This window comes from Corvus moneduloides, chromosome 2, assembly GCF_009650955.1.
Source record: "Corvus moneduloides isolate bCorMon1 chromosome 2, bCorMon1.pri, whole genome shotgun sequence".
Taxonomy (NCBI): Eukaryota; Metazoa; Chordata; class Aves; order Passeriformes; family Corvidae; genus Corvus; species Corvus moneduloides.
Window position 1 is genome coordinate 117,080,756 of NC_045477.1, and position 21,919 is coordinate 117,102,674.

The 21,919-nt window shown below is 40.3% G+C and overlaps 1 protein-coding gene across 1 annotated transcript in view; it reads right to left on the minus strand.

The window, feature by feature from the left end:
• The window catches only part of LOC116440327 (amine oxidase [flavin-containing] B-like), a 51,617-nt gene that overhangs the window by 18,682 nt on the left and 11,016 nt on the right, over positions 1–21,919 (minus strand). Inside the window, exons 2-5 of the mRNA XM_032100968.1 lie at positions 14,170–14,264; positions 13,162–13,299; positions 2,064–2,168; positions 1,270–1,361 (exon numbers count right to left, since the gene is read on the minus strand). Of these exons, the coding sequence (XP_031956859.1) occupies positions 1,270–1,361; positions 2,064–2,168; positions 13,162–13,299; positions 14,170–14,264 (430 nt within the window). The remainder of the gene's footprint in view (positions 1–1,269; positions 1,362–2,063; positions 2,169–13,161; positions 13,300–14,169; positions 14,265–21,919) is intronic.

Below are 21,919 nucleotides of genomic sequence, written 5' to 3' on the forward strand. Positions count from 1 at the left end.
TGTCCATTAACAATCTTAGAACTATAGAATGGTGAAAGACCTTAACATGTCCTTTATCACTTCCAGTTCCAACCTCCCTGTCATGGGCAGAGATACCTTCCACTAGACCAGGTGGCTTCAAAGCTCCATCCAGCCTGCCCTTGAACACTTCCAGGGATGGGCCATCCACAGCTTCTCTGGGCAACCTTTGCCAGTGCCTCACCACCCTTGAGGTAAAAAAGCTATTCCTATTATTTAATCCAACCCTTCCCTCTTTCAGTGTAAAGCCATTCCCCCTTATCCTATTACTAATGTCCTTGTTCACAGTCCCTCTCCAGCTCTTTTGTAGCCCCTTTAGGCACTGGAAGGTGCTCTAAAGCCTCCCTGTAGCCATCTCTTCTCCAGGCTGAAAAACCCCAGCTCTTTCATCCTGTCTTCATAGCAGAGGTGCTCCAGCCCTTGGATCATCTTTGTGGCCTCCTCTGGACTCACTCCAACAGGCTCAACACAAACAGCAAAGGCCATGCTGCTCTCTAGAGACTGCCTGAAGCCATAAAAATGACCCATAAAAATGTCAATGACAGCACCAGCTTTAGCGGGCACTAACAGGCTTCTTCACCAAGCTCCAGCTCGTGGCAGCCACGTGTCAGGTGCTCAGCAATTCTGAAGAGGTTGCAGGAGAAATCAATCTGCTCTACAGCAACCAGGATTAATGGGCGCTGTTTTTTTCCCCCTTCAAGGAGAAGAAAAACAATCAAACTGCTGTTGAATGGCAAGTAAAGAAAAATTACTTTGATGTATACATAAAAACAGGACACATTTTCAGTTTCCCTGGGTGGTACATAGTGCAACAGCTAAACAATAAAATGATGAGTGCTAAAGTGATTTAGTGTTACTGCAAGACAAATGTTATCTTTATAGCACTTTGGTCAAATCAGCTAGTCCAGCACAGAATAAATGTGTATTGTTCCATCAAGAGTTTGATTCAAAAACCTGCTGTAACCATAACATTTTTCTCTTAAAGGCTAAAATACAGTAAAGAGCAGGAAGTAACCTTTCACAAAAATATTTTCCTTTATTTTAGTCTAAAAAGTTAGGGGAATATAAGAGAATCTACTGAGTGTGCTGACAAGTGTCATGGTCCATTATGACAGGACTTTCTCATCCCTTTTCTTTAAAAGGGCTGTATTTTAGTGACAGTTATATCTGTTTGAAAAGCAGTAATGCTTATTTGGAACCCTAAAGTATATAAATATAAGCCATTATATTTCATATTAAAAAGTTTCTTACTTTGTCCAGCATATTTTATCTATGAAATCTTGCATAGTCATTTTGTCCCATTCTTCTGCACGTGGAGCCTTCCATGGAGCTTCATTGGGAATCTAAGGAGACATGAAGAAAAGCATTTATCAGCAAGTGAATGAGTGACCAAGAAATACAAATAATCTTGTCTTTAAATGCTAATTCAACCTGCAAATCTCTGGCAGGTAACACAGTGAGCTTAATAGAGAATGCTTTTGGGGGAGGGGGGTTGTTTGTTAGCTTGTTTTAGCATTCTTCTTTTTTTTTTAAGATTGAAAAAATAGAGAAGAAGTTTAGAGTTAAGGACTGTCTCTAAGTTATTCCATATCTCTCACATTTATTGATACAAGAGCAACCTCTTCTCAAATTTTGTAGCTCATTCAATGGAAAACTGGTAACAAACTAGAACAGACAAGTTGAATTTGAGGGTAGAAAAGAGCAAATGTTTGTGGTCTGCAAGCCTCTTAAAATATTACCTACCAAATCATCAGGAAAAGTGCTAAAAAAACTAAGGCATAAACCTTGACATTCCCATAAACAGAAAAATGAAGGGATGAGTGCAGACAGCCTCAGCAGCACAGGACTCAGAAGAGCTTGCCAGGATGCCACTCGCAGATGTGGCTCTGGCCATCAGTGTGTACCAAAATGTGTGGCTGCTCTTGCCAGCAGTGGGTTTGTTCAAGCCAGAGCAGCTTTACCTGTCTGCATCCTAATCCCTTCCCTCTGCCCCTCATGAAGCCAAGCTCAGCTGAGACAGTCAGCTGCAATGCCTCATGCCATACCTCCTTTCCCATTTCATCCATGGTCCTCCACAGGTTGTTGTAGTCCAGGTAGGCTAATGGATTCCACATAGGAGGGAATGGCCCTTTAAAGGGGTAAGATTTACCCTGCAAGATGAAAACAACCCAAAAACATCATTAAAAACCCCTAAAGACGACCATAATCACAGCTTCCATGTGTGGGAAGCTGCACCAAAAGGTTAAGTGTTCAAAAAAAGCACAGATTTAATCAATCCATGTGACAGTTTCTGACAGGTCGTGGCTGTGTGTGCAGGACACAGGACAAGAGGCAACAGGGACAAGCTGAAACACAGGAGGTTCCTTCTGAACATCGGGAAATGCTTTTTCACTGTGAGGGCACCTGAGCGTGGGCACTGATTGTCCAGAGAAGTTGTGGAGTCTTCCATCCTCAGAGACACTCAAAGGTTACCTGAACATGATCCTGGGAAACCAGCTCTAGGTGGTTATTCTGTCATTCCTGTTGTTCTGCATGTGCAATTCAGGTGTCATACACAGCTGAATTAGCAAGTCAGATGTGCAGAACTGATACTTTACCTTCAAAGCTTTACATTTGGCACTTATGGGCAACCAAAATAACACCCTGCAGTAGAGTCACTAAGATCAAACCAAAACAATGAGATGAAACAGCATTGTTTGAGTTGAAAAATTGGTTATTCACTACTGAAGATATATATATATATATATAAAACTTTTTTTCCTCCTAATTGTTCATGAAAAGACTGAACTGTTAATTGCATTTAGCAGTTTGGGGTTTTCTTCTTTCAAAGTCAGACAAGAGTAGTTGTGGTAAGCTTTATTATAAACTAAATCACAGCTCAGAGATCTTCCTGGGGGGAAAAAAAGTGTTTCAACTTACCCGCCCTGCAGAAACTGTAGCATTTACTAATTAGACTTATTCTTTCAGCCCAACACCACTAGCTGTAAATTACAGTGGGACAGGGTGACCAATACCAATGTCCTAATTACATCATTACATACTTAAAAGTCAGATTTTTTGTATCTCTATCTCCACTACTAGATGTTCAAAAATTCTAGCTTAATTAAGAGTGGAAGACAATGGGTCATTTGCAGATCTATTTTATTTACATGGGATTTCCCTGGCTACTGTATGGACAGCAGCCTAATATCTTTAAAAATTCACAAAGAAAGGCTCATTACCATTATGTGAATACTTGTTTTTTCACAGTGCATTCTGGAGTCCAGAAGATAGAAAAATAACAAAGGCTATATTGCATGCCACAGCTGATTTTTCAAAATTTATATTAAATTATGTATTTAAGCATGCATTGCCTGAGCATGAATGTCAAACAGTAGAAGTACTAACTTTTAATATATACTTGATGTAGTGCCACACCAATACATCACTAAAAGAAGTATTTACACTGGCTTAACAAAATCATACTGCACCAAGATTTAATATTTATAACCAGGCAACAAAAACAACACTGTGTCTTTTTGAAGAAAGTATCCAAAGACAACTTACTCAAGAAATGTCAGGCCTGATTTGATTTAGCCTCTTTATTAATACTGTGAAAGAAGGGACAGAGGGCACATTATTCAAATCTGCAGGTGTCTGCAAGCACCAGAAGAGACAATAAAAGGGCACAAAGGGATCCTGCAAGACTCAAAACTTGGTCTGGAAATAACAAAATGAGATATATAACCTTGAAAAGAGCTTTGAGGACTTTTAATTCAAAGAGAAAGTTACTCTGAAATCAGTAAGGAAAAAAATCAAACCTATGAATAAGAGAAAATTAGTTTACAAAACTCCCAAACAGGTTAGAGGAAGTGAAGAAGAAACTGGTTTTTCACCGACTCTTTATGTACAGAAGACTCTAATGGAATCCTTGTCAAAAACACCAAGGCAGTGAAAGTTAGGAAGAAAGCAAAATGGAGAGGAAAGGATTTAATTCTTCGGTAAATGAACAAGAAGTAGCTACAAGACAACAATTTAACTCCACAGTGCTTTTGAGGATAAATTGTGGTTTTTACAATACCAAAACAAAATTTTTAGAAGTTTTCAATCAGAAGTTCTGTCACAGCCAGAGTAGATCTCCAGTCATTTTACGTGCCAGAGGCACCAAGGTTGAAAACCTAGCACTTCCAGTTTGAGGATGGACATTATGGCACATGTTTACCCAGAAAATGGAAAGTTGTCTTTTTTTTTTCGTTCTGCATGAAACAGAAGTGCATTTCTACATCTTTTGTGCTCAACCATATGAAAATATTGGAATCAGAAAACAAAACCTGAAATTAGGAAAACACACCCCTGTAGATGGAGATGAAGGGCTCAAGTTTGCTTCATCAGAGGCATTTGATCCCAGCATGAACATTTGGGTATTATTATGGAATCTCTTAACATGGAATCAATTTATACTGGGGCACATATCAATTCATACCTGGCTGCCAAAGGGCTGTGTGAGAAGAGCAAAACCTCTCAGACCAAATGCCTTCCTGTCCCAGGTGATAACACCTGAACCATGTAGGAAATTACCTTTCAGGTATTTGGGGCACATTAAAATTCCATAACTGGCTCTAGGGCCTCAAGAAGTCAGTTTTACTGTACTTTCTTCTGAACTCTGGAGCCTTCACTAGTGTCAGCACCATGTAAGTATTCCAAAGCCAGAGCTTATCAGTTTGGTTTCAAGTACTACTGCTATTTCCCAAATTTAGGTTTACGAAACAAGCACACTGCTGTGCTCAAGAAAACCAGGACAGCACCAGAATAAGTTATTCTAATTATTGATTTTGTTCTGAGCTTCCTGCTCTGCCAGAGGCAACCCTAACCCAGTTATCCCCTCTGAGTTAACTGAAGTCTTATGAATTCCCAGAGGTGCTTCCTCATGAGTGCACAGCTGAGAGACACACAAACCATATTTCTGTTTTACTGTTCTTCTATTTCACTGCATTTGAACTGCCAAAAGGAAAATCTTGGGTACATCTCTTGTGTAGGAATCTGGGGCGGTAAGTCTCACAAAGAACAAGAACAAACTTCTACCTGAAAAAAATAAAAACAGTCATCAAAGTTGGTGAGTTTCCTGTGAAAGTTACTTTCAAGAGCCCCTAAGCCATCTCCTACGGCCTGATCCTTATTTCTTGCACAAACAAAACTCCAGGAGCTGTCAATCAGAATTTTGTTTGAGAAGAGACTGCCAGACTAGGCTCTACACAGAAACAAAAACAGCAGCAGCAAAGAGAGACTACAGATGGCTCTAAGTAGTCACCAACAAACCAAAACATTTCAGCTTTACTGGTGCTGAATTTGCATTTTTGCAAACACGAAAAACTTTTTGATATTTAGACAAAATTTGCTTATTTGCTGGGAATAGTATTCTCTGTGCCTCCTGGTGGTGTGTAAACTCTAAAGAATAACAAGGCACTTGCCTGCCCCAAGATGCATGAAACATTCCCTTTCCAAATATTTTTATACCTAAATCAGAGCTGTATAAAACCACCAACAATAACCACCCCTTCCAATCATTTGACATGGTATTTCAACACCAGTTCTATGATGCTCAGAAGTGTTTCTTATCCTTTTAAAATTTATATATATACAATTTTGGGAATGGTTTCATGAAGCTACTTGCAATACTTCAAAAAACACAACAGCAGCATCAGCACTTGCAGGTCTACCTGCCACTGTGTGGATCACTTGCTGCTCACAAAGCCTGTTGCTGCAGTGGGGGCTAAAGCTCGCTGAAGAAGCTGAAACTCAAGGGAGGAAACTCGTGCAACCCAGCTATCCCAGGAATAAACCAGCAGGGAAATGAGAAATCCAGTGTTTGTCACAAACTTTACAATTCCTGAGAGATTTTTCTCAGCCATCTGTTCCACGTCAACCAACATTTGGCTGCGTTATGATGGACCCGCGTAAGTCGTGCAGAAATAAGCTTTCTTTATACATCAGGTCTATTTCAGGTCAAGTAGCTGATAGAAGAAATGTGCTATTACAGGGAAAAAAAACCCCACAACATGACAAGTGAATATCAGTAGCCCCTTGAATATCAGCCCCAGCACTCAGGAGGGCACAGGGACCAGGTCTCACGCACTTTCTCCTGTGAGGGTGACAGTGAGTGACTGCTTAGCTGAGAAAGGACTGCTAGGAAATATCAGGATCTCGATGCAAAGCAGGATTCTCAGGAGAAAACCTGCTTTTTCAGGCCCAGGACAACTTCATGCTCCCCTAAACATTATGTACCCAGGTAGTGCCACAGTGAGATGCAGTACTGTGAACTGAAGCCCCTGGTGACAATGATCCATGCATTTTTCATAGCACAGGATAAACATCTTATAAATAAAGTCAGCTCTCATTGGAAGATACGAGAAGGCATGCATTCCCTGCATCCCTGAACAAGCACAAATATTCCCTCAGCTAAACCATCCAAACCTTGGACTAACTGATGCTCACTTCACCAAGACTGTCACTCTGCATGTTAATTCACAGCCACACAGGTTTATTGGCACGTAGTGCCCTCTGCTGATTCACAGCACTGGTATGTCACACACACCCTGTTCTCTCAGCTTAAAATCCCAGTAATGTCATTCATACAAAGCTCAGGAACCGTAAGACAACAAGCTGTGACAAGGAAAATCAAAACCAGAAAAGCATCACTTCAGGCTGCAACTCTGTACCTGTCTCAGATGCTGTTTCTCATCTGATGCCTTGTGGAAAAGTATCACTTTGTTTTTGTTTTTTTGTGGCTGCTTTTTGGGGTTTTTTGGGGGCTGTGTGTGTTTGTTCATTGTTTTTGGGGGGTTTTTTGTTTGGTTGATAGAGGTTTTTTTGTTTTAAATTTATAACATCTAACAAGACATTTTTGAGACTAAGCCTCTTGTATAATCACAATTCTCAATTAAAAAATGGCAAGTAGCCGGACCAAAATGAGAGATTATACAATCTACTTCAAATCTGTAACAGTGCTGAGCTTCACTGAAACTCCCTTCATTGCAAAACTGTTCAGTATCTCAAACACTCAGCTGGTTACTATACTGACAGATACTCTAAAGGTAAGAAGATCTATATGTTAGAAAATATAAATGCAAAAAAAAAAAGCATAACTGATGCTGCAAAGCTACAACATTAAGACCTGCCAAAATGTCCTCCAAATATCTTTCAATATTTAATTTGATTTCATCAGCTGTGCATGCCAACACATCTTGGGAATTTCATTACGAAAACTAATTCCCTTTTGAGTGTTGCACAGCCAGACATGGTGGCTTGAAATGTGCATTCTGATAAGGAAAAGAGTGAATTGGGAACAATTTGTTTCTGTTGTATTACGGAAATAAAGTCCATCTTCACTCTGCCACACCGGTCATGCAATCTGTTAAATACTTGTCATGCTTGAAAAAAAAGGAGAATGAGAGAAACACGACTGAAGTGATTTAGAAAGTAAAATTGAGGATCTTGAGAATCTGCTCCGAATTTAAAAGCTATATAACTATTTGTTCCAATCAGCTGTGAAAATAATTAACCAAGTGTCCTTCCTGCTAGAATGAGATTTTTTTGTTTTCAGACACCAAGAAACACCTTTAGAAAAAGCCTTAAGGTATCTCATGAAGCACAGATTCATAGGGACTTTGTTTCTAAATACTCTGATACTGGCCCTGCATGTGGCTTTCAACAATTAAATTAAATCAGTCAACGAAGTGGATAAAAGCAGTTGAAAACTTGTCAGTATTTCTAGAGCAAGTCTTAAGAAAAATCTTCCTTCCCTTCTACAAAGCAGATAAATGGGGCATAAATAAGTGAAAACAAAAGAAAAGTGGAGCTTCATTTGGAAGAAAGCCTTTAAAAGAGCATCTGCCCACAGTATAGCTGAGTAGGCACACTGTCCCACAACTAGAACACTGGGTTTAAGTAGAACATGACTTTGGGGGTCACTAAAAATATGAAAACGTACATAAAATTTTACAGATATGTGAAACCCAGTATGCTCAGTCAGTTGTTCCTGTATTAAATACACATTTCTCTAATTCTGTTTTCCCATAGACATTAATCAGCTTCTCAAGGGAATCAAAAATCAGTTCTACAATCAGATGCAATTGAAGCTTTTCTCCCAGCAGCCTCAATTAAATAATCCAGGTGGGAGCACAACTCCTTTTCCTTGTCTCCTCAGGAACAGACTGTGGAGTCTGGGAAAGCTAAGACTCAGGAAGATTTTTTTCCCCTCAAATTTAACTAAGAAATGCATACTTTATCTATAGTTCATTTTTCTTACTACTTTCATCCTCATGCTACCATTAGGTCACAGCTTCCAGCCTTCCAATCAGTCTTCCTGATCAATAAACACCCTTTGCAAGACCTTGCTTTACAGCCCCCCTTGACAGAGATCACTTTTATGGATTTGCTGTCCATAATTGCTTCTTTTAAGCTGCTGTAATACAAATATCCACATTTTAATTTAAAAAGCTCTAATTAGGAAATTTCTTCTTGCAAATACTGCTGGCTGGTTAGCATGGAAAAAAGGGAAGATGCCCCTCTATTTATAGGGCGGGTCCAGTGAGACCAAACAAGTCCAGCTTTTCCTATACTCCTGCCAAAAGCTGCTCTTCATTCACAGACTAAAGGATATCCCTTCTGGGGGTCTGGAAGATGCTTTCACCAACTTCAGCCTGGTCAACCTCAGACTCACTTTGAAGCTACAAGTGAGTGTGATAATGATACAGCATCTTGTGGCCAAAATGTCTGCATCCTCATCTCCAGTAAAGAGTTAAAATAACACAGATCTCTGTTCCAGTAATGACAGTGAAACTATTGAGGCCCTGTAGCAATTTAAGTGTCTTTGAATTTACTTGGCTTCCCTTTCAAGACACCAGACACCCAGCTTCTTCAAGATTCAGATGAATTCTCAGCTCCCCAAGTTCTTGTTTACAAATTGTCAGCGAAAAGGGGAAAAAAGACATGAGGCTATTTCACCTCACTTCAACTGAGAGCTACTGAGAGTCTCACAGTCTTTTAATTTTCTGACTGCACTCTAATTGAGATATACAAAGAACAATGAAAGCACTTTTATCTAGTCATTCAAAAATCCATTTAAGCAGTTATGCTCTATACTACAGACTATGCCAGGAGATACTGCTCTTAGACTTGCAGGTGAAAAGCTTAAATAAATCATATTTCTTAGCTTCTCTGCATATATCATGGATATCACAGAAGAAACACTACTAAACTCTGTAACTTCAGATACAGCAGTCACTTATCCAGCTGCTAATTAAATCCCAATACAACACAACCATCATATTTCTAATTCATGAACAAGACCACTGCAAACTGCATTTTAATAAGCACAATAGTGATGAAAATGAATGACACCCAAGAGGGCTGTAAAATTTTGTTCTGCAAGTCTGCTGTAGATCAGTATGTAACCTGGCAAAATCAGTGCAGATTTGGGGTCCTGGTTAAAAGCACTGTGTGCATAAGGATTAAATATTCACCTTCATGAGGTGCTGCAGGCAGGGTTCACATTATCACTCTCCCCAGAGCTGTCAATTACTTGTCCTTGTTTGAAAGTGGTACCAAACTTCAAGTGGGCATGGCACACACTCAGACACCCCCAGGCAGTGCTGCTGGCAGAGAGATGAGCAGGAGAAAACTCCATACAGGGAACTTCACTGAGGTAATGATGTAGTGGTAAGTGGCTGTCAAGAACTTATCCAGTCACTAAGGAAGAGATGCTTCATGTTTCCCCCAACATCTTAACCTGAAAGACCCCCCCAGTATGGGCACCATGCCCATGGGGCCTTTTGGTGCTAAAGAAACAACTCAATTATAACCACATGAGGAAGTTTCAGGTGCAACAGGCTGTGAAAATAGCCAGCTACCTCAGCCAGCTGTTAGCACTATGCACAGCCTGCACTGAGACAACCCAGAGATTAGAAGGAGTAAGTGTTACCACCATTTTTTATAATAAGGAACTTCCAGGAAGCCTCATGGCATTATCCCATAAAGAGATCTGATAGAAAATGGGACCAGAGGATGTTCAGTGGGCACCACAGCTGGACAAAGAGTAGGTCATCCCCACAGTATATAAAGGAATCAAGTTCTAAAAAGATTAACTGGGCAAACCATTCATATAAAGAAGTGTTTCCTCACAGAGATTCAGGATAGCAGAGCAAACCAGTTCCACAGTTATCCTGGACAAGGAACCCACCTTACAACTGAAAATATGGTAAATTTGTGTTTTAAAATGAAAGTTTAAAAAAGAAAGTTTGTGTGGCTAAGGAAACTGCACAGAAGTGAAGTACAGATTGAATTAACAGGGAAAATTTGTTAATTAAACCCTCACAATAGCTGGCATGTTTTCATATTTCAGCACTTCTTTCCAGGGACTCTTACATGGCGAAGGTAAAAATTGCCTGGACTATATGCACTTAGCTTTCTTTGCTTTTTTAAAAGACAAAAGCTGTCATTCTGGCAAGGAAAATAAACAGCACTAGTCAAAAGTTGTAAATCTGCATCTCTAAGGTAGGACCCTGAATCCTCTCTTGGGCAGCTAAGGAGAAGTTAGCTCATTTTAAGAAGCATTTTTACACATTTTACATCTGCCTACCAGTCCAGTGGGAGAACTGTTAGGAGAGGATGATTTCTCATACATTTCTGCTTTTGCTTCTTAAATCTGGATTTATGAACCTAATTTCAGTTAGGCTATTGAAAAATCAATGGTGTTCAGGCAGCAATTTGCCTACCAAATACTACTTACAGAGCTATACTAATTTTCTCACTAAGGCTGATGAACCAGTATTTACAAAAATGAAAAGGACATACTAATCTCTTTTCAAAGACCATGAAAAAGGCTGCTTAACAAGTGGAGGGAAAAGAAAAAAAAAATGTAGGGCAAGAAACATAATTTTGAGTTTCTCTGAAGATATCACATGCAATATAAGCAAGACGAAAAATAATCTCACAATAGAACCTGACATTAAAAAAGATTAAAGGAGAAAAAAACCACACAACCCAATCAAGTTGGTAAAGCCTAATTAGCAGAGACCCACCCAGAGATCAACAAAATGCATTCTTTTCATTTTGCAGTACAAAGAAGCTGCATATATTACTTGTATTAAAAAGCCTCTAAAATGAATTTAATTAACTATGAAAGGCTTGATTTTGCCTTTGGGTATAAGTAAAAACAGCGGCTGATTTTACAAGACACACTGTGATGCCTGATTGTGTAGCAAGAGAAGAATTAAAACCTTTAGGTTTCATTGCTTCTCTGGGCTCAGATAATTCTGTGGTCCAGAATTTAATTACATTTGGCCACGATCACAAAGCTTGGGCCAGCATGTGAATTCAAATCCACACAGGGGACACAGCCCTTTGGGTACTTTGGAATGTACACAGCCCTTTGGTACTTTGGAATGCTTGGGAGCACTGCTTAGATTTCAAGGAGCACATGAGCATTGTCCATTTTCAAGGAAACCATGGACAAGCCACATGGCTCAGGAACCTGTGAGGAATGTGTTGAAGGTACACATTTCACTGTGATGGAATGCTGAAGATTTGGCCACAAGACAAGTGCATATGTTTATTATATAGTGCTCACATGCCAATTATTTAACTGTAATTCTTCAACTATGTTAATACTTTCCCACAGCTGTATAAACACAGAAGGAAAAAGGAAATAAAGGATTTAAAAATGAATTAAATCAGGAGATGCAAAGGATGTCCTACTGACTGTGGAATTACCTCCTCTCTTTACCTCTTGCTTGGCTACCAGGGAGTTCTGGCACACAATTCTCCCCTTCTTCTCTTCAGGAACTCCTACAGGCAGTTGAGCCTACAAACTGTTTCCATACAACCTGTAGGCTCTTAGCATAGCTTGGGAGCACTCAACCAGCAGCTGGGATCTCTCTTCTTGGAGACTTTCAACACTTGACTGTGAACAACCACAAGAAACAGAGACTTCTGGAGGTATTTTGGACAGCCACCATGCTAGGACAGCAGGCTGCCCTGAAAAGCTGGGCATCCTGACTGGCCATGTCAAGGGTTTCCCCTCGTGGCATGACCTCCTATCACTGTTGGGGAGATCTGAAGGCTAAATACGGTGAAGAAACAAAAAACTTGGCTTTGAGGATGATGCCAGAGGCACACAAAACAGAGCAGTGTGGATGTATCCATTAGTTCTACCGCAGAAATGGTAATTACAGGCAATCACCATAGCAAGTCATTTTGAGAACACTCTTTTATAACAATTGAGCAGAAAAAATAATGGAAAACATGACAGGACATCCATTCTCTATTGCTGTTTTTAAATCTGTCAGTGTCTTCTTAAACCTTTGATCAAACACCAACTACAAATATTTTGCTGGTCACTGCACAATGGCTTTTCCTAAGCATATAATGAAACCCAGAATTAACTTACTTGGGTCTAACAAGGAAAGTTTCCTTTCTGTGGGAGTGCAACACTGGTCTATATCAGGGAAGGAGAAAGGAGGCTCTTTTGGAGAATGACTAGTGAGAATAAGTGGGCTTTTTAACAGCTTTGCCATAGCCGTTCTATTTCAGACCATGAATAGATCACTTAAATCTACCTCCACAAGACTGTCTGATTCCCAGAGCCTTTTTCAGATACTATTTTGCTACTCTGCATGTTGAGTTTCCCCCATCAGCAAAACCAGACATAACCTTTCACGTTTCTTTCTGTCGGCACAATAATTGTCACTGGTTTAGGAAGCCCATCCTTAGAAACTTTCAGCCTGCGTGGAGATACAGCCAGGAATTCTGAAAGGGATTTTCAGTGCATGTCAGAGCTGACCTGCACAGAAGAGTCACAGGTGCCCTGTTCATAAACAAGGAAGACTTTTGAGAGCTTCCAGCTAAGAGGTGAGACCTGAACCAAGGCATCAGCTGGCAGGATGCACCTACAGTGTACACACATAAATATGTGTGCATGTCATAATTTGTACTAGTATAGTAATTTGTTGGTGATTTCATTAACAACACACTTATTTTTTTAATCAACAAACTCAGATGCTGCACACTCAAACAGGTATTCTCCACTGCAGCAAGAGTGGAAAACAATGAGAAAGGATATCACTACAACTTGCCTGTTTACAACAGCAGCTTGAAAGCATCTCTTACCTTGACATGATGTATCAGGTGCTCAACTTCATTCACTTTGTATGTCTCTATTCCCAACTCTTTAGAGAGCCGCAGGAGACGATTCTGGGTTGGCCCCACGTAAGCCCCTCCAAGGTCCACATATTTAACTTGCTTGTTCTGGTTTATCACACACAACACACAAAAGGGAAGGAAAAAAAAAAACAAACCCAAAAGAGATAAGCTCTTTGTAAATAGCACACAAAAGAGCAATCCAGAGGAATGAAATTAAATTAAACACTCCCAGAGCTTTTTGGCTAAGATTCTTCTCCCCATGGAAAACAAATTCTTTGGTAGAGTTGTGGTATGGTGATCACAGAGCTCAAAACCAGCATGCTGGTTATAATCTGGAGTTCATAACCAGAATAGCTAGCCCATTGTTACATTACAGCCTTAACAAGAACAAGAGGAAAGAGCCCGACAGGCAGGAAGAGGACAGAGACAGAGACATCTGGGCTGCTCTTGCCCAGTCAGGCATCTCACCAATAACCAGTTTAAATCACACTGTCCTAGGAAGCAACATGGGCAAGATTCTCTAATGGGCAGAGTATGAGGGGGTGTCCCAAGTCAAGACAGAGCAGAAGGGAAAGGAGTGAAGGGAGACGTGGTAATTCTAGTTGTCAGCTACCCCTGACACTCCTCTGCCTTACACCACTTGGTATGGGCCATGTTCCAGTTCAGCTCAAGGCTCTTCACACCATGGGTGGCCTCATGGGTGTTTTTTCCACAGGCATTTCTACAGTGTCTTTCCCCAGGAAATGATTTTGAAACTTAGCTCATCACGTTCTCCTTCCCACATGGATGACTCCAGAGCCTGCAGATCACACAGAAATATTCTGTCCCCACCATCATGCCAGTCTTTCCCTTCCTCTCCTGGTACAATATCAGGAAACTTCCCACCTGCTGGTACTCTAGACATTTTCCCCCATATGTATGGCATGTACTGTAAGTATGAATATGCAGTATACAAATGGGTTTGGGGATAATTACCCTCACAGTGAAAGTTCTTCCACCAACCCTGTCATTGGCTTCCAGCAACACCACATTCAAGCCTGACTCAGTCAGTAGCTTGGCTGCTGAGAGACCTAAAAGATAAAAAGAAAAGCAGTTAAAGAATACTTCTGTATGTGCACTGCACAGCTTTTGTGACTTGATATTCTCATAAATAAATATTCTCATAACTGTCCATCCAAATCCTGATTCTTTCAAACACTATGCCAGAGTGGTGAGGTGGTGGAATTAAAACCCTCAAAACCCAATAATCGTTAAATGGAACAGAAGCCAGCTATTAAAACAGTTTGTGGTCCAATTTTACATGTGCTGAGCAAGTTTTGCACCACCTGCTCAGGAATTCTGATGCATAAGCCAGCACTTGCTGTGATGGTCATCCAGCCAGGCAGAGAACTTACAAACTTTACTGTTTGTAAACAGAAAGCTGTCTTCCCCAACATTTCATCTTTTATAACTCCAACAACAACAAAAAAGGAAGTTTTATTAGCACTGCCCTACATTTCAAAAGTTTTCCTGACACTTATTCTATCTCTCTGCTTTCCAGTTCTCAATATCTTAAAGTACAGTAGCAAAGTTCCCACAGAGTCAGGTCACAGGTTTCACCTCTAAAAGAACACATGGCCTGACTAAGAAGAGACAGAATGTGCAGATGTGTGTGGCAACCAGAATTAAAAATATGGGCAAGTCTACCCCAAAAAATTGGTTCCTCATCCATTTTTTAATACATTTTATTTCCATCTTGCAACTCTTGAAGCTGAGACACCTAAGTGAAGGAACTGTAAAAATAGAGGAGGCAATATCTCTTTTTAGTCCTGATGTCATGAATTCTCAAAACTACAGTGGAAAATATCAGTGTCAAGCCCTGCAGCCAGTGTGTAAAGCTGCTGTGGGAATGAAGGGAACTGGAAAGGGTGCACATGGAGGGAATCCAGCCCACAACCTCTCAACGTCCTAAGATCATCTCTGCCTTTTACTTCAGCACACAAACTGAGATTTAAATAAACCAAGGTGCTTACTTTGGCCACATGTGAATTTCTAGTAGGACACGAGTTATATTCTAGCAGGTTGTATCATCCTTTTGAACCAACAGGATGTGTTGAATAAAGTTCAGCAAGAGGCCAGGCTGGAAGCCACACTCATACATCATAATTCATCTATCCTTTCTGGCTCTCTGCCTTGTTACCATGAGAATGCAATCAGCTCCCTCTGTGTGTCCTAGTACATGCAGTTTTTGAGTTGTCATCCAAGCAGATTGTTCCAGGCAGAAGGCAGCCGTGGAAGAAATGGCAAAAAGCACTGGCAGCAAAAACAGATGGCCCAAGCTAATGTGGCAGGACTGAATGAAATTAAAATGAAGAAAATATAGCAGTCCTGGGGAGAGGCTACAGAACATTCTGGTCACCAACTCATGGATCAGGAGTAGGAGAACATGGTCCTCCAGCCCTGTAGTGAAACTGCTGCACTGTGCTGGGTAAACCATTTAAGCTCTATCTGTCCCTGTCTGAAAAAAAAATGAAAGAAAGAAAGAAAAAAAAGATACAATATTGTAGACCTATCTATCTAAAAAATTTGAGATTTTCTGAAAAAAAGCTGCGGATGTTTCCATTAAAACATCATACCCTCCTGCTTTTTTTTTTCCTAGCTTCATTGGCTTATTTATCTTGGGTTTTCACATAAGCGTTGGTGAGAAGACCAGTAATGAAACTGACAAAGGTCTTTCCATACTTCCTACTGAGGAAATTATATTGCAAAAACATCTGGCTGGATTGGTGGCCTTGACTACACTCAAAAACATTTGTAGATACCAAGGAAGAACATAATACAGAAATAGCCATGGTATGTAAACATGGACAACCCCTTCAAACAACTTGCAAAGAGAGATTGGCTCCTGGAGGAAAAATAGGCAACAAAACTCCTACATAAATCTGGCTTATCTGTTAAAAAAAAAAAAAAAAAAAAGAAGTTACTTCTCAAAAAAGACAAATATTTCATCAGTTGGGAGAGGATCAATAGTAGTTATTAATAATTTACAGAACAAATGCATAAACTGAAGGCTGTTGTCACTGAAGGTCTCTGCTGGCTTATCATGATAACAGGTATTGAGTAATCAATTAATAGCATTCAGTTACCAACACTGATTAAGGGATATGAGATTTGACTTTCTTTATTAAAATCTAATGAATAAACCTTTCAGTACAGCTGGGAACAAAGGCAGTTTATTCCCAGGAGCTGAACCAACAGAGAAGTTTGTGAAAGGGTAACTCTCTAGACTCCACTGAAACGCAGCTGATTCGCAGCCCAGGTACAACCTCCTTGTTTGCTCCCTCACCCTTCATCCACCTGATTGCACCTACCTGATATTTATTCTCCAGTGTTTATTTTGGGGCATGTGCCACCTTTCCCCACCCCCACACATTCACACATGGACCTGTGAGAGATAGGTAAGGGTTTACTCTTTCCTGAAGCAAAAACAAAAAACCAAAACAGTGCTGAGGGAAGGATCAGGCTCATTAATATCTCACTACCCCATCCATGCCCATCCTCCAGCAGATCTGATCTCTGCAGGGGGAGGGATGTGTCCTTGGGGCTTGGAAGATGCAGTCTGCAGGGTTCCCAAACTAAGCATCACCTGATCAGTTCAAGGGCTAGTGGTCCACCCCTCCTCTCCCCCACATCACGGCTCTTTTCTGGTCCCAAGTTTGCTGCAGAAATCATCACAAACATGTGACAGGAAAAAGCTGGAAGAAGCAAAGGCAGAGGCCCAGGAGGGTCAGAGGGCACAGCAAAGGACCAGAGTAGGTCTCTCAGCACACACAGTGCAGGATAACTCAAGGCTGCTGCTGACAGATACCATATTATAGTGCAAGTGCCAGGTGGGAATGTTGCTGGTTTTGGTATCTCACACATTTGGAATCACAGTACTGCCACATCACTCCATACCTGGTCCCCAGAGCTGGACTCAAGGCCCCAAATGGGCTCTTGGGCTGTCACTATAATAACAGTGAGGGGTCTGGATGTTGCGGAGGGAGAGCTCTGAGCCAAAGTGGTACAAGGACAGATAAGGCACCAGGAACAGCAACCAAAGCATATTAAAATGCATATTAAGCATTAATATGCATATTAAAGCATATTAAATACTAGCATGTGAATATTGGGGCATGAGGTTGAATTTTGCTTTTCACAAACAACTGCTGCAGGAAACCCCCACAAACCACAACCTCTTTCCTGGGCAAGAGTCAGAGTGGTCTCTCTGTGCCCCAATTGCTCCAAACAGAGCACACACGATATCTGTGAAGCAAAGCCTGGAAAAATCAGTCACACATGATGTAAGGTCTCCTCTTGAGAAGTGTAACCCTTCTCACGTTTCACATTCCAGCACGGCCTCTGGCTTACCTGTCACTCCTGCACATCACTAACAAAAGGCAGATCTTTGATATTGCCCTCATTCCTCACAAGCGAGAGGCAAAGAGCCACATTCAAATGCAAAAGTCACCCAAAAACGTGACTGGTGTTATTATTACTCCTATTTTGTGCACAGTGTTTTGTCAGCCGGTGGCAGTTCTCCCTCCTCCCCAGGAGCATTTCAGTAGAATCAGATCTCCATTGTAATTTAAGTGCTCAGCCACTTTTGCCACCACTTCACAGAAGACAGAAACTGGGTCCAGTTTCCAGTGCAGGTCAGTTTTCTCCAAGGAGCCACTGAGATCCATATATAAATAGATATAGATATAGATATGGCAGAAATCATGCAGTTAAGCAGCCTCAGCTGCAGTTCTGCTCAAAGAACTGAAAGGCAGGTAATTAATGCAAACAACAAAGAAGAAAAGATGATTATTTGAAGCCCCAGACTGAAAATACCACTGTGTTTAGAGGTTGCTTAACCGGGCAAGCCTCCATCTGTTACCACAGCAACCCGGTACCCAACGGCAGCCACCCAGAGATCCTGGTGGGAGATTGCCTCCCCCAGAATCTTACAATGCAAGTTCAAGTCATGAAAATAATTTCTTTCCCCATCGTGCAGCACTCTGCATTCACACAGATTGGACTCAAATGTAATCATCACAGTAATTATTTCATCTTCAGTTCCAACTTGTTTCTTCTTTGATGTCTCTATACCTACTAAACACCTTAAATTGCATCATTTCACTAAACAGCTTCATTACAACCTCACTTCCTAATATCAACAGTTTTCTTATCCTGAGAGAACAAATAATTCAAATTTTTTTTTTTAATAGAAAATCTTAGATATTTATGCTAGGGTAAGATCCAAACTGCTATTTCATAGAATCATAGAGTCATTAAGGTTGGAAAGATCTCCAAGACTATAGAGTCCAACCTTTACTATATATACATATTAGTATTATATATACTTGGATAACATGTACTTGGATTATATATAACATATATATATTTTTATATATTTATTACATATATATTTGAATTGAAAAATGTGAGAAGAGTCACATTTTTCAACTGACCCCCATGTACACTACAATGCAGCCCTATGAGCAAATATATTTGGCTATCTAAAGAGTATTTTAAAGTATATTTTCTAAAAAAGCTGATTGCAATTTAATAACACCATTCTGATTCTGCCTAGAATCAGCCATTTCACTGATATACCCTTTAATCTTAGCATTTCAACAAAAAATCCACTAGAAAAGATGACTGGAAGTTGCATCTCTGAAAAGCAGTACATTTATGAAGGCTTTCCTGTTGTACTTTCTCTGTATTACTCACTACTTTATCATGTTCCTCCATATTTATTATCTCCTTTCTAGGAAAAAAAAATTGCTTCTCTCATTTATCTAATTATAAAAAGCATCTATGAATTCTAAATTTTAATTCATGTAAGGAGCAAAGAAAATTCTAAGCCACAGGGATTCAACTAATAGCTTCTAAAATGGCTGGCAAAAGAAAAAAATGTTCACCTTACAATCTTAAAAATTTCTCCCTTTGACTAAAACTGTACACTGAGCAGGAAGAAATGCTGCCATCGGACTTGTGCTGTATTAACTTGCAGGTCTTTCTGCAGAACTTCTTTCAATTCATGGAATTTGCCAGCATTTTTCTCCCTGTATTTATTTTGACACAAAAGATATGTTCGCAAAGGATTTGTTTCCCCTGGTTGTCAACCTGTCCAGCCACATCTAAAGCACTGAGTCTGCAGAGATGTCAGGCAGCAGATGCTGCTTTCCACAGAGCTAGTGGGCAGAGCAGCCTTGGTGGAGTCAAGGGCAGTAAACAAACATTGCACCAGGCTCAGCATGAGGATGTGTCCAAAAATGCACCTTGGAAATGGGATAACACTCACCCTGCAGAACAAGCAAGGTCCTCTGCCCTGGGGTTAATGGAGAAATTGTGGGATGCAAAAAGGTTTCACAAGACTGACAGCAAAACAAGGAAACCTATGGTAATTGATTATATATTATACAAGTAAGACCTCAGTTCAGGGTTGTCAAGGTAGATGAACTCAATTATTTTTTAACAGAATTACTCCATTATTTGGCAGATGGATGTCCGGTATTTAACACACTGAAGCTGTTATTTTAGTAATCTTTGTATTCTTCTTCTTGATCTTGAATATAAGTTTCATTTTGACCAGAGAGGCCATGAATTTAATTTCTTTTCTTAATTTAAGTGATAAGTCTCAAAAAAAAAAAAAAAACAAACCAAAAAAACAAAACCAACCAAAATACCAACAACAACAACAAACCAAAAAAGCCAAATAAACAAATGAAAAAATGCCCACCTGAGGTATCTAAAATGTTAAGAAAAAACCAGGAAATCTGTCAAAACCTACAAAAAGTTATAGAAGCTGATATTGCTGTGGCATCACATGGGAAATACAACTTTCCTCACTATTAGATGTCTTTGTCCAGTATCCCTGACCTACCACCTCTGATGCTCAGGAATACTTGCAAAATACTTGCAAAATACATACAGAACGAGTTTGGCCAAAACTGCTGCACTGTACCCAAAGAAATAAAATCCATCTGTTAACACTGCAGAAGGACATTTGGGGAGAACACCATCGTTAGTGGTCAACACAGCTGCAGTGAATGAAGCCAGTAAGAAGAAACTCAGAGGAATATGCCCCAAGCAACTGAGGTAAATTGTGGGGGAAAGAGAAAAAACCACTCCCTTTATGAGGAATTAGGTTTCTTGCTTGTAAAAATTAGATCAGTTAGCAGAAGAATCTGGTTTGCTGTTTCTTAGGCCTATTTACTCTAAAATTCAAATAAAACCCCTCCTTGTTTATACTCAGGGCCGTCTGACCTCCTTCCAAGAAATGTCCCCACAACATCCTGTAATTCAGTGCCATCAGCATTAGTTACAGTTTCCATGTCACTGTGACCCTGGAGGGATGGAGGGCAGGACCAGAGAAAAGACTTTGTCCTCACCCACAGCTAAGCAGCTATTTCGCACCAGTGGGATTTCTCCTTCATCCTCCACAGCTTCTTTATTGCATTGCTGTGCTGGAAACTGCAATTTAATAGCACTGGTCTTGTTTGTGCTCTAATGAACACAATCCGATTACTGCTCTGCCACTGAGAGATTGAACCTGGCGCTGGTCACCTTTACCTCTGTCACTCATCATTAGCCAGCTAAAATGTTTTAATTGAAATAATGGCTTGAGACAGTAATGCCTGTAAGGCATTATAGATAAGGATTGTAAATAAAACAAAAAGCAAGACAACAACAGCAACAAAAAAAGCAAAACCAACACTGGCCCAAGGATCTGGGTGAGTTAAGGTGGTACAGGATTGTTTTGTAACATTCCTCACATTATGGAAAGGTCAAGGAATTTTGCTCTTGTGAAGAACACTGTGCTTTCAGAGTGAAGGTAACCTTTTAACTTCTCTTATTTGGGCCATCTGAACAATGGTGCTTTAGATATCTGACTCAATCTTACGGAAGAAAGATACAAAAATCATAGTTCAGAATCTAAAACCACGGTAGAGCTGGGCCCCTGTAAATTGTCACTCCTGGTCATGCCTCACCTTCACGTGCTAAACAGTACAGTGAAAAGTATCACAGCAATTCTTTTTTGATCCAAGTATCTTGGCCATGGGGGGAGATACTCTGTCTTCCTAAACTGTTTCACCATGCTGCAATTAATGCCATCAAACTGAATATCATTAATGTAGAACATTCCGGAACTTCGGAAAACAACAAAATTACAGTTTCAGAAACACCAAGGAGCAAAAAAAGACATTATCAACCTATCTGCTTAAAATGTACATTTGCTTGAAATATTTGTGCATTTGGACCTAACTAACATTTTTGCCTAAGATACGGCACTCTAAGAGCAAATATAATTTATTTCTGTTGGCATTTCATTGTCTAGCCAAGACAATGAGTTTTTCTTCCTGAGCTCCAATTCTGTAATCTTGTCACTGAGGTCAGTATGAGCACCCCATGAGTTAATGGGACTTCATGGGAGCATAAACTCTAGTCCCAACTTTCTGTGATCCCTTCTCCCTGCAAGAGCTCCTGGATGATTCATCCACGGTGCAGGGAGCAGCATTTGTTAAGCAGAGTTCTTAAAACCAGCATTACAAACATTCAGCCTACATTTGTCCCAGGCACTGCAGCTGGTTGAGTGATACAGAGCCTGGGCAGATATGAGTGAGATGACCAAAGTTGTGGGGTGTTAAGCTCAAGCCCTGCCAAGCATAGGATGAAGACAATTAGTGGCATTTGGGTGGAAATCCAACACCTTTGG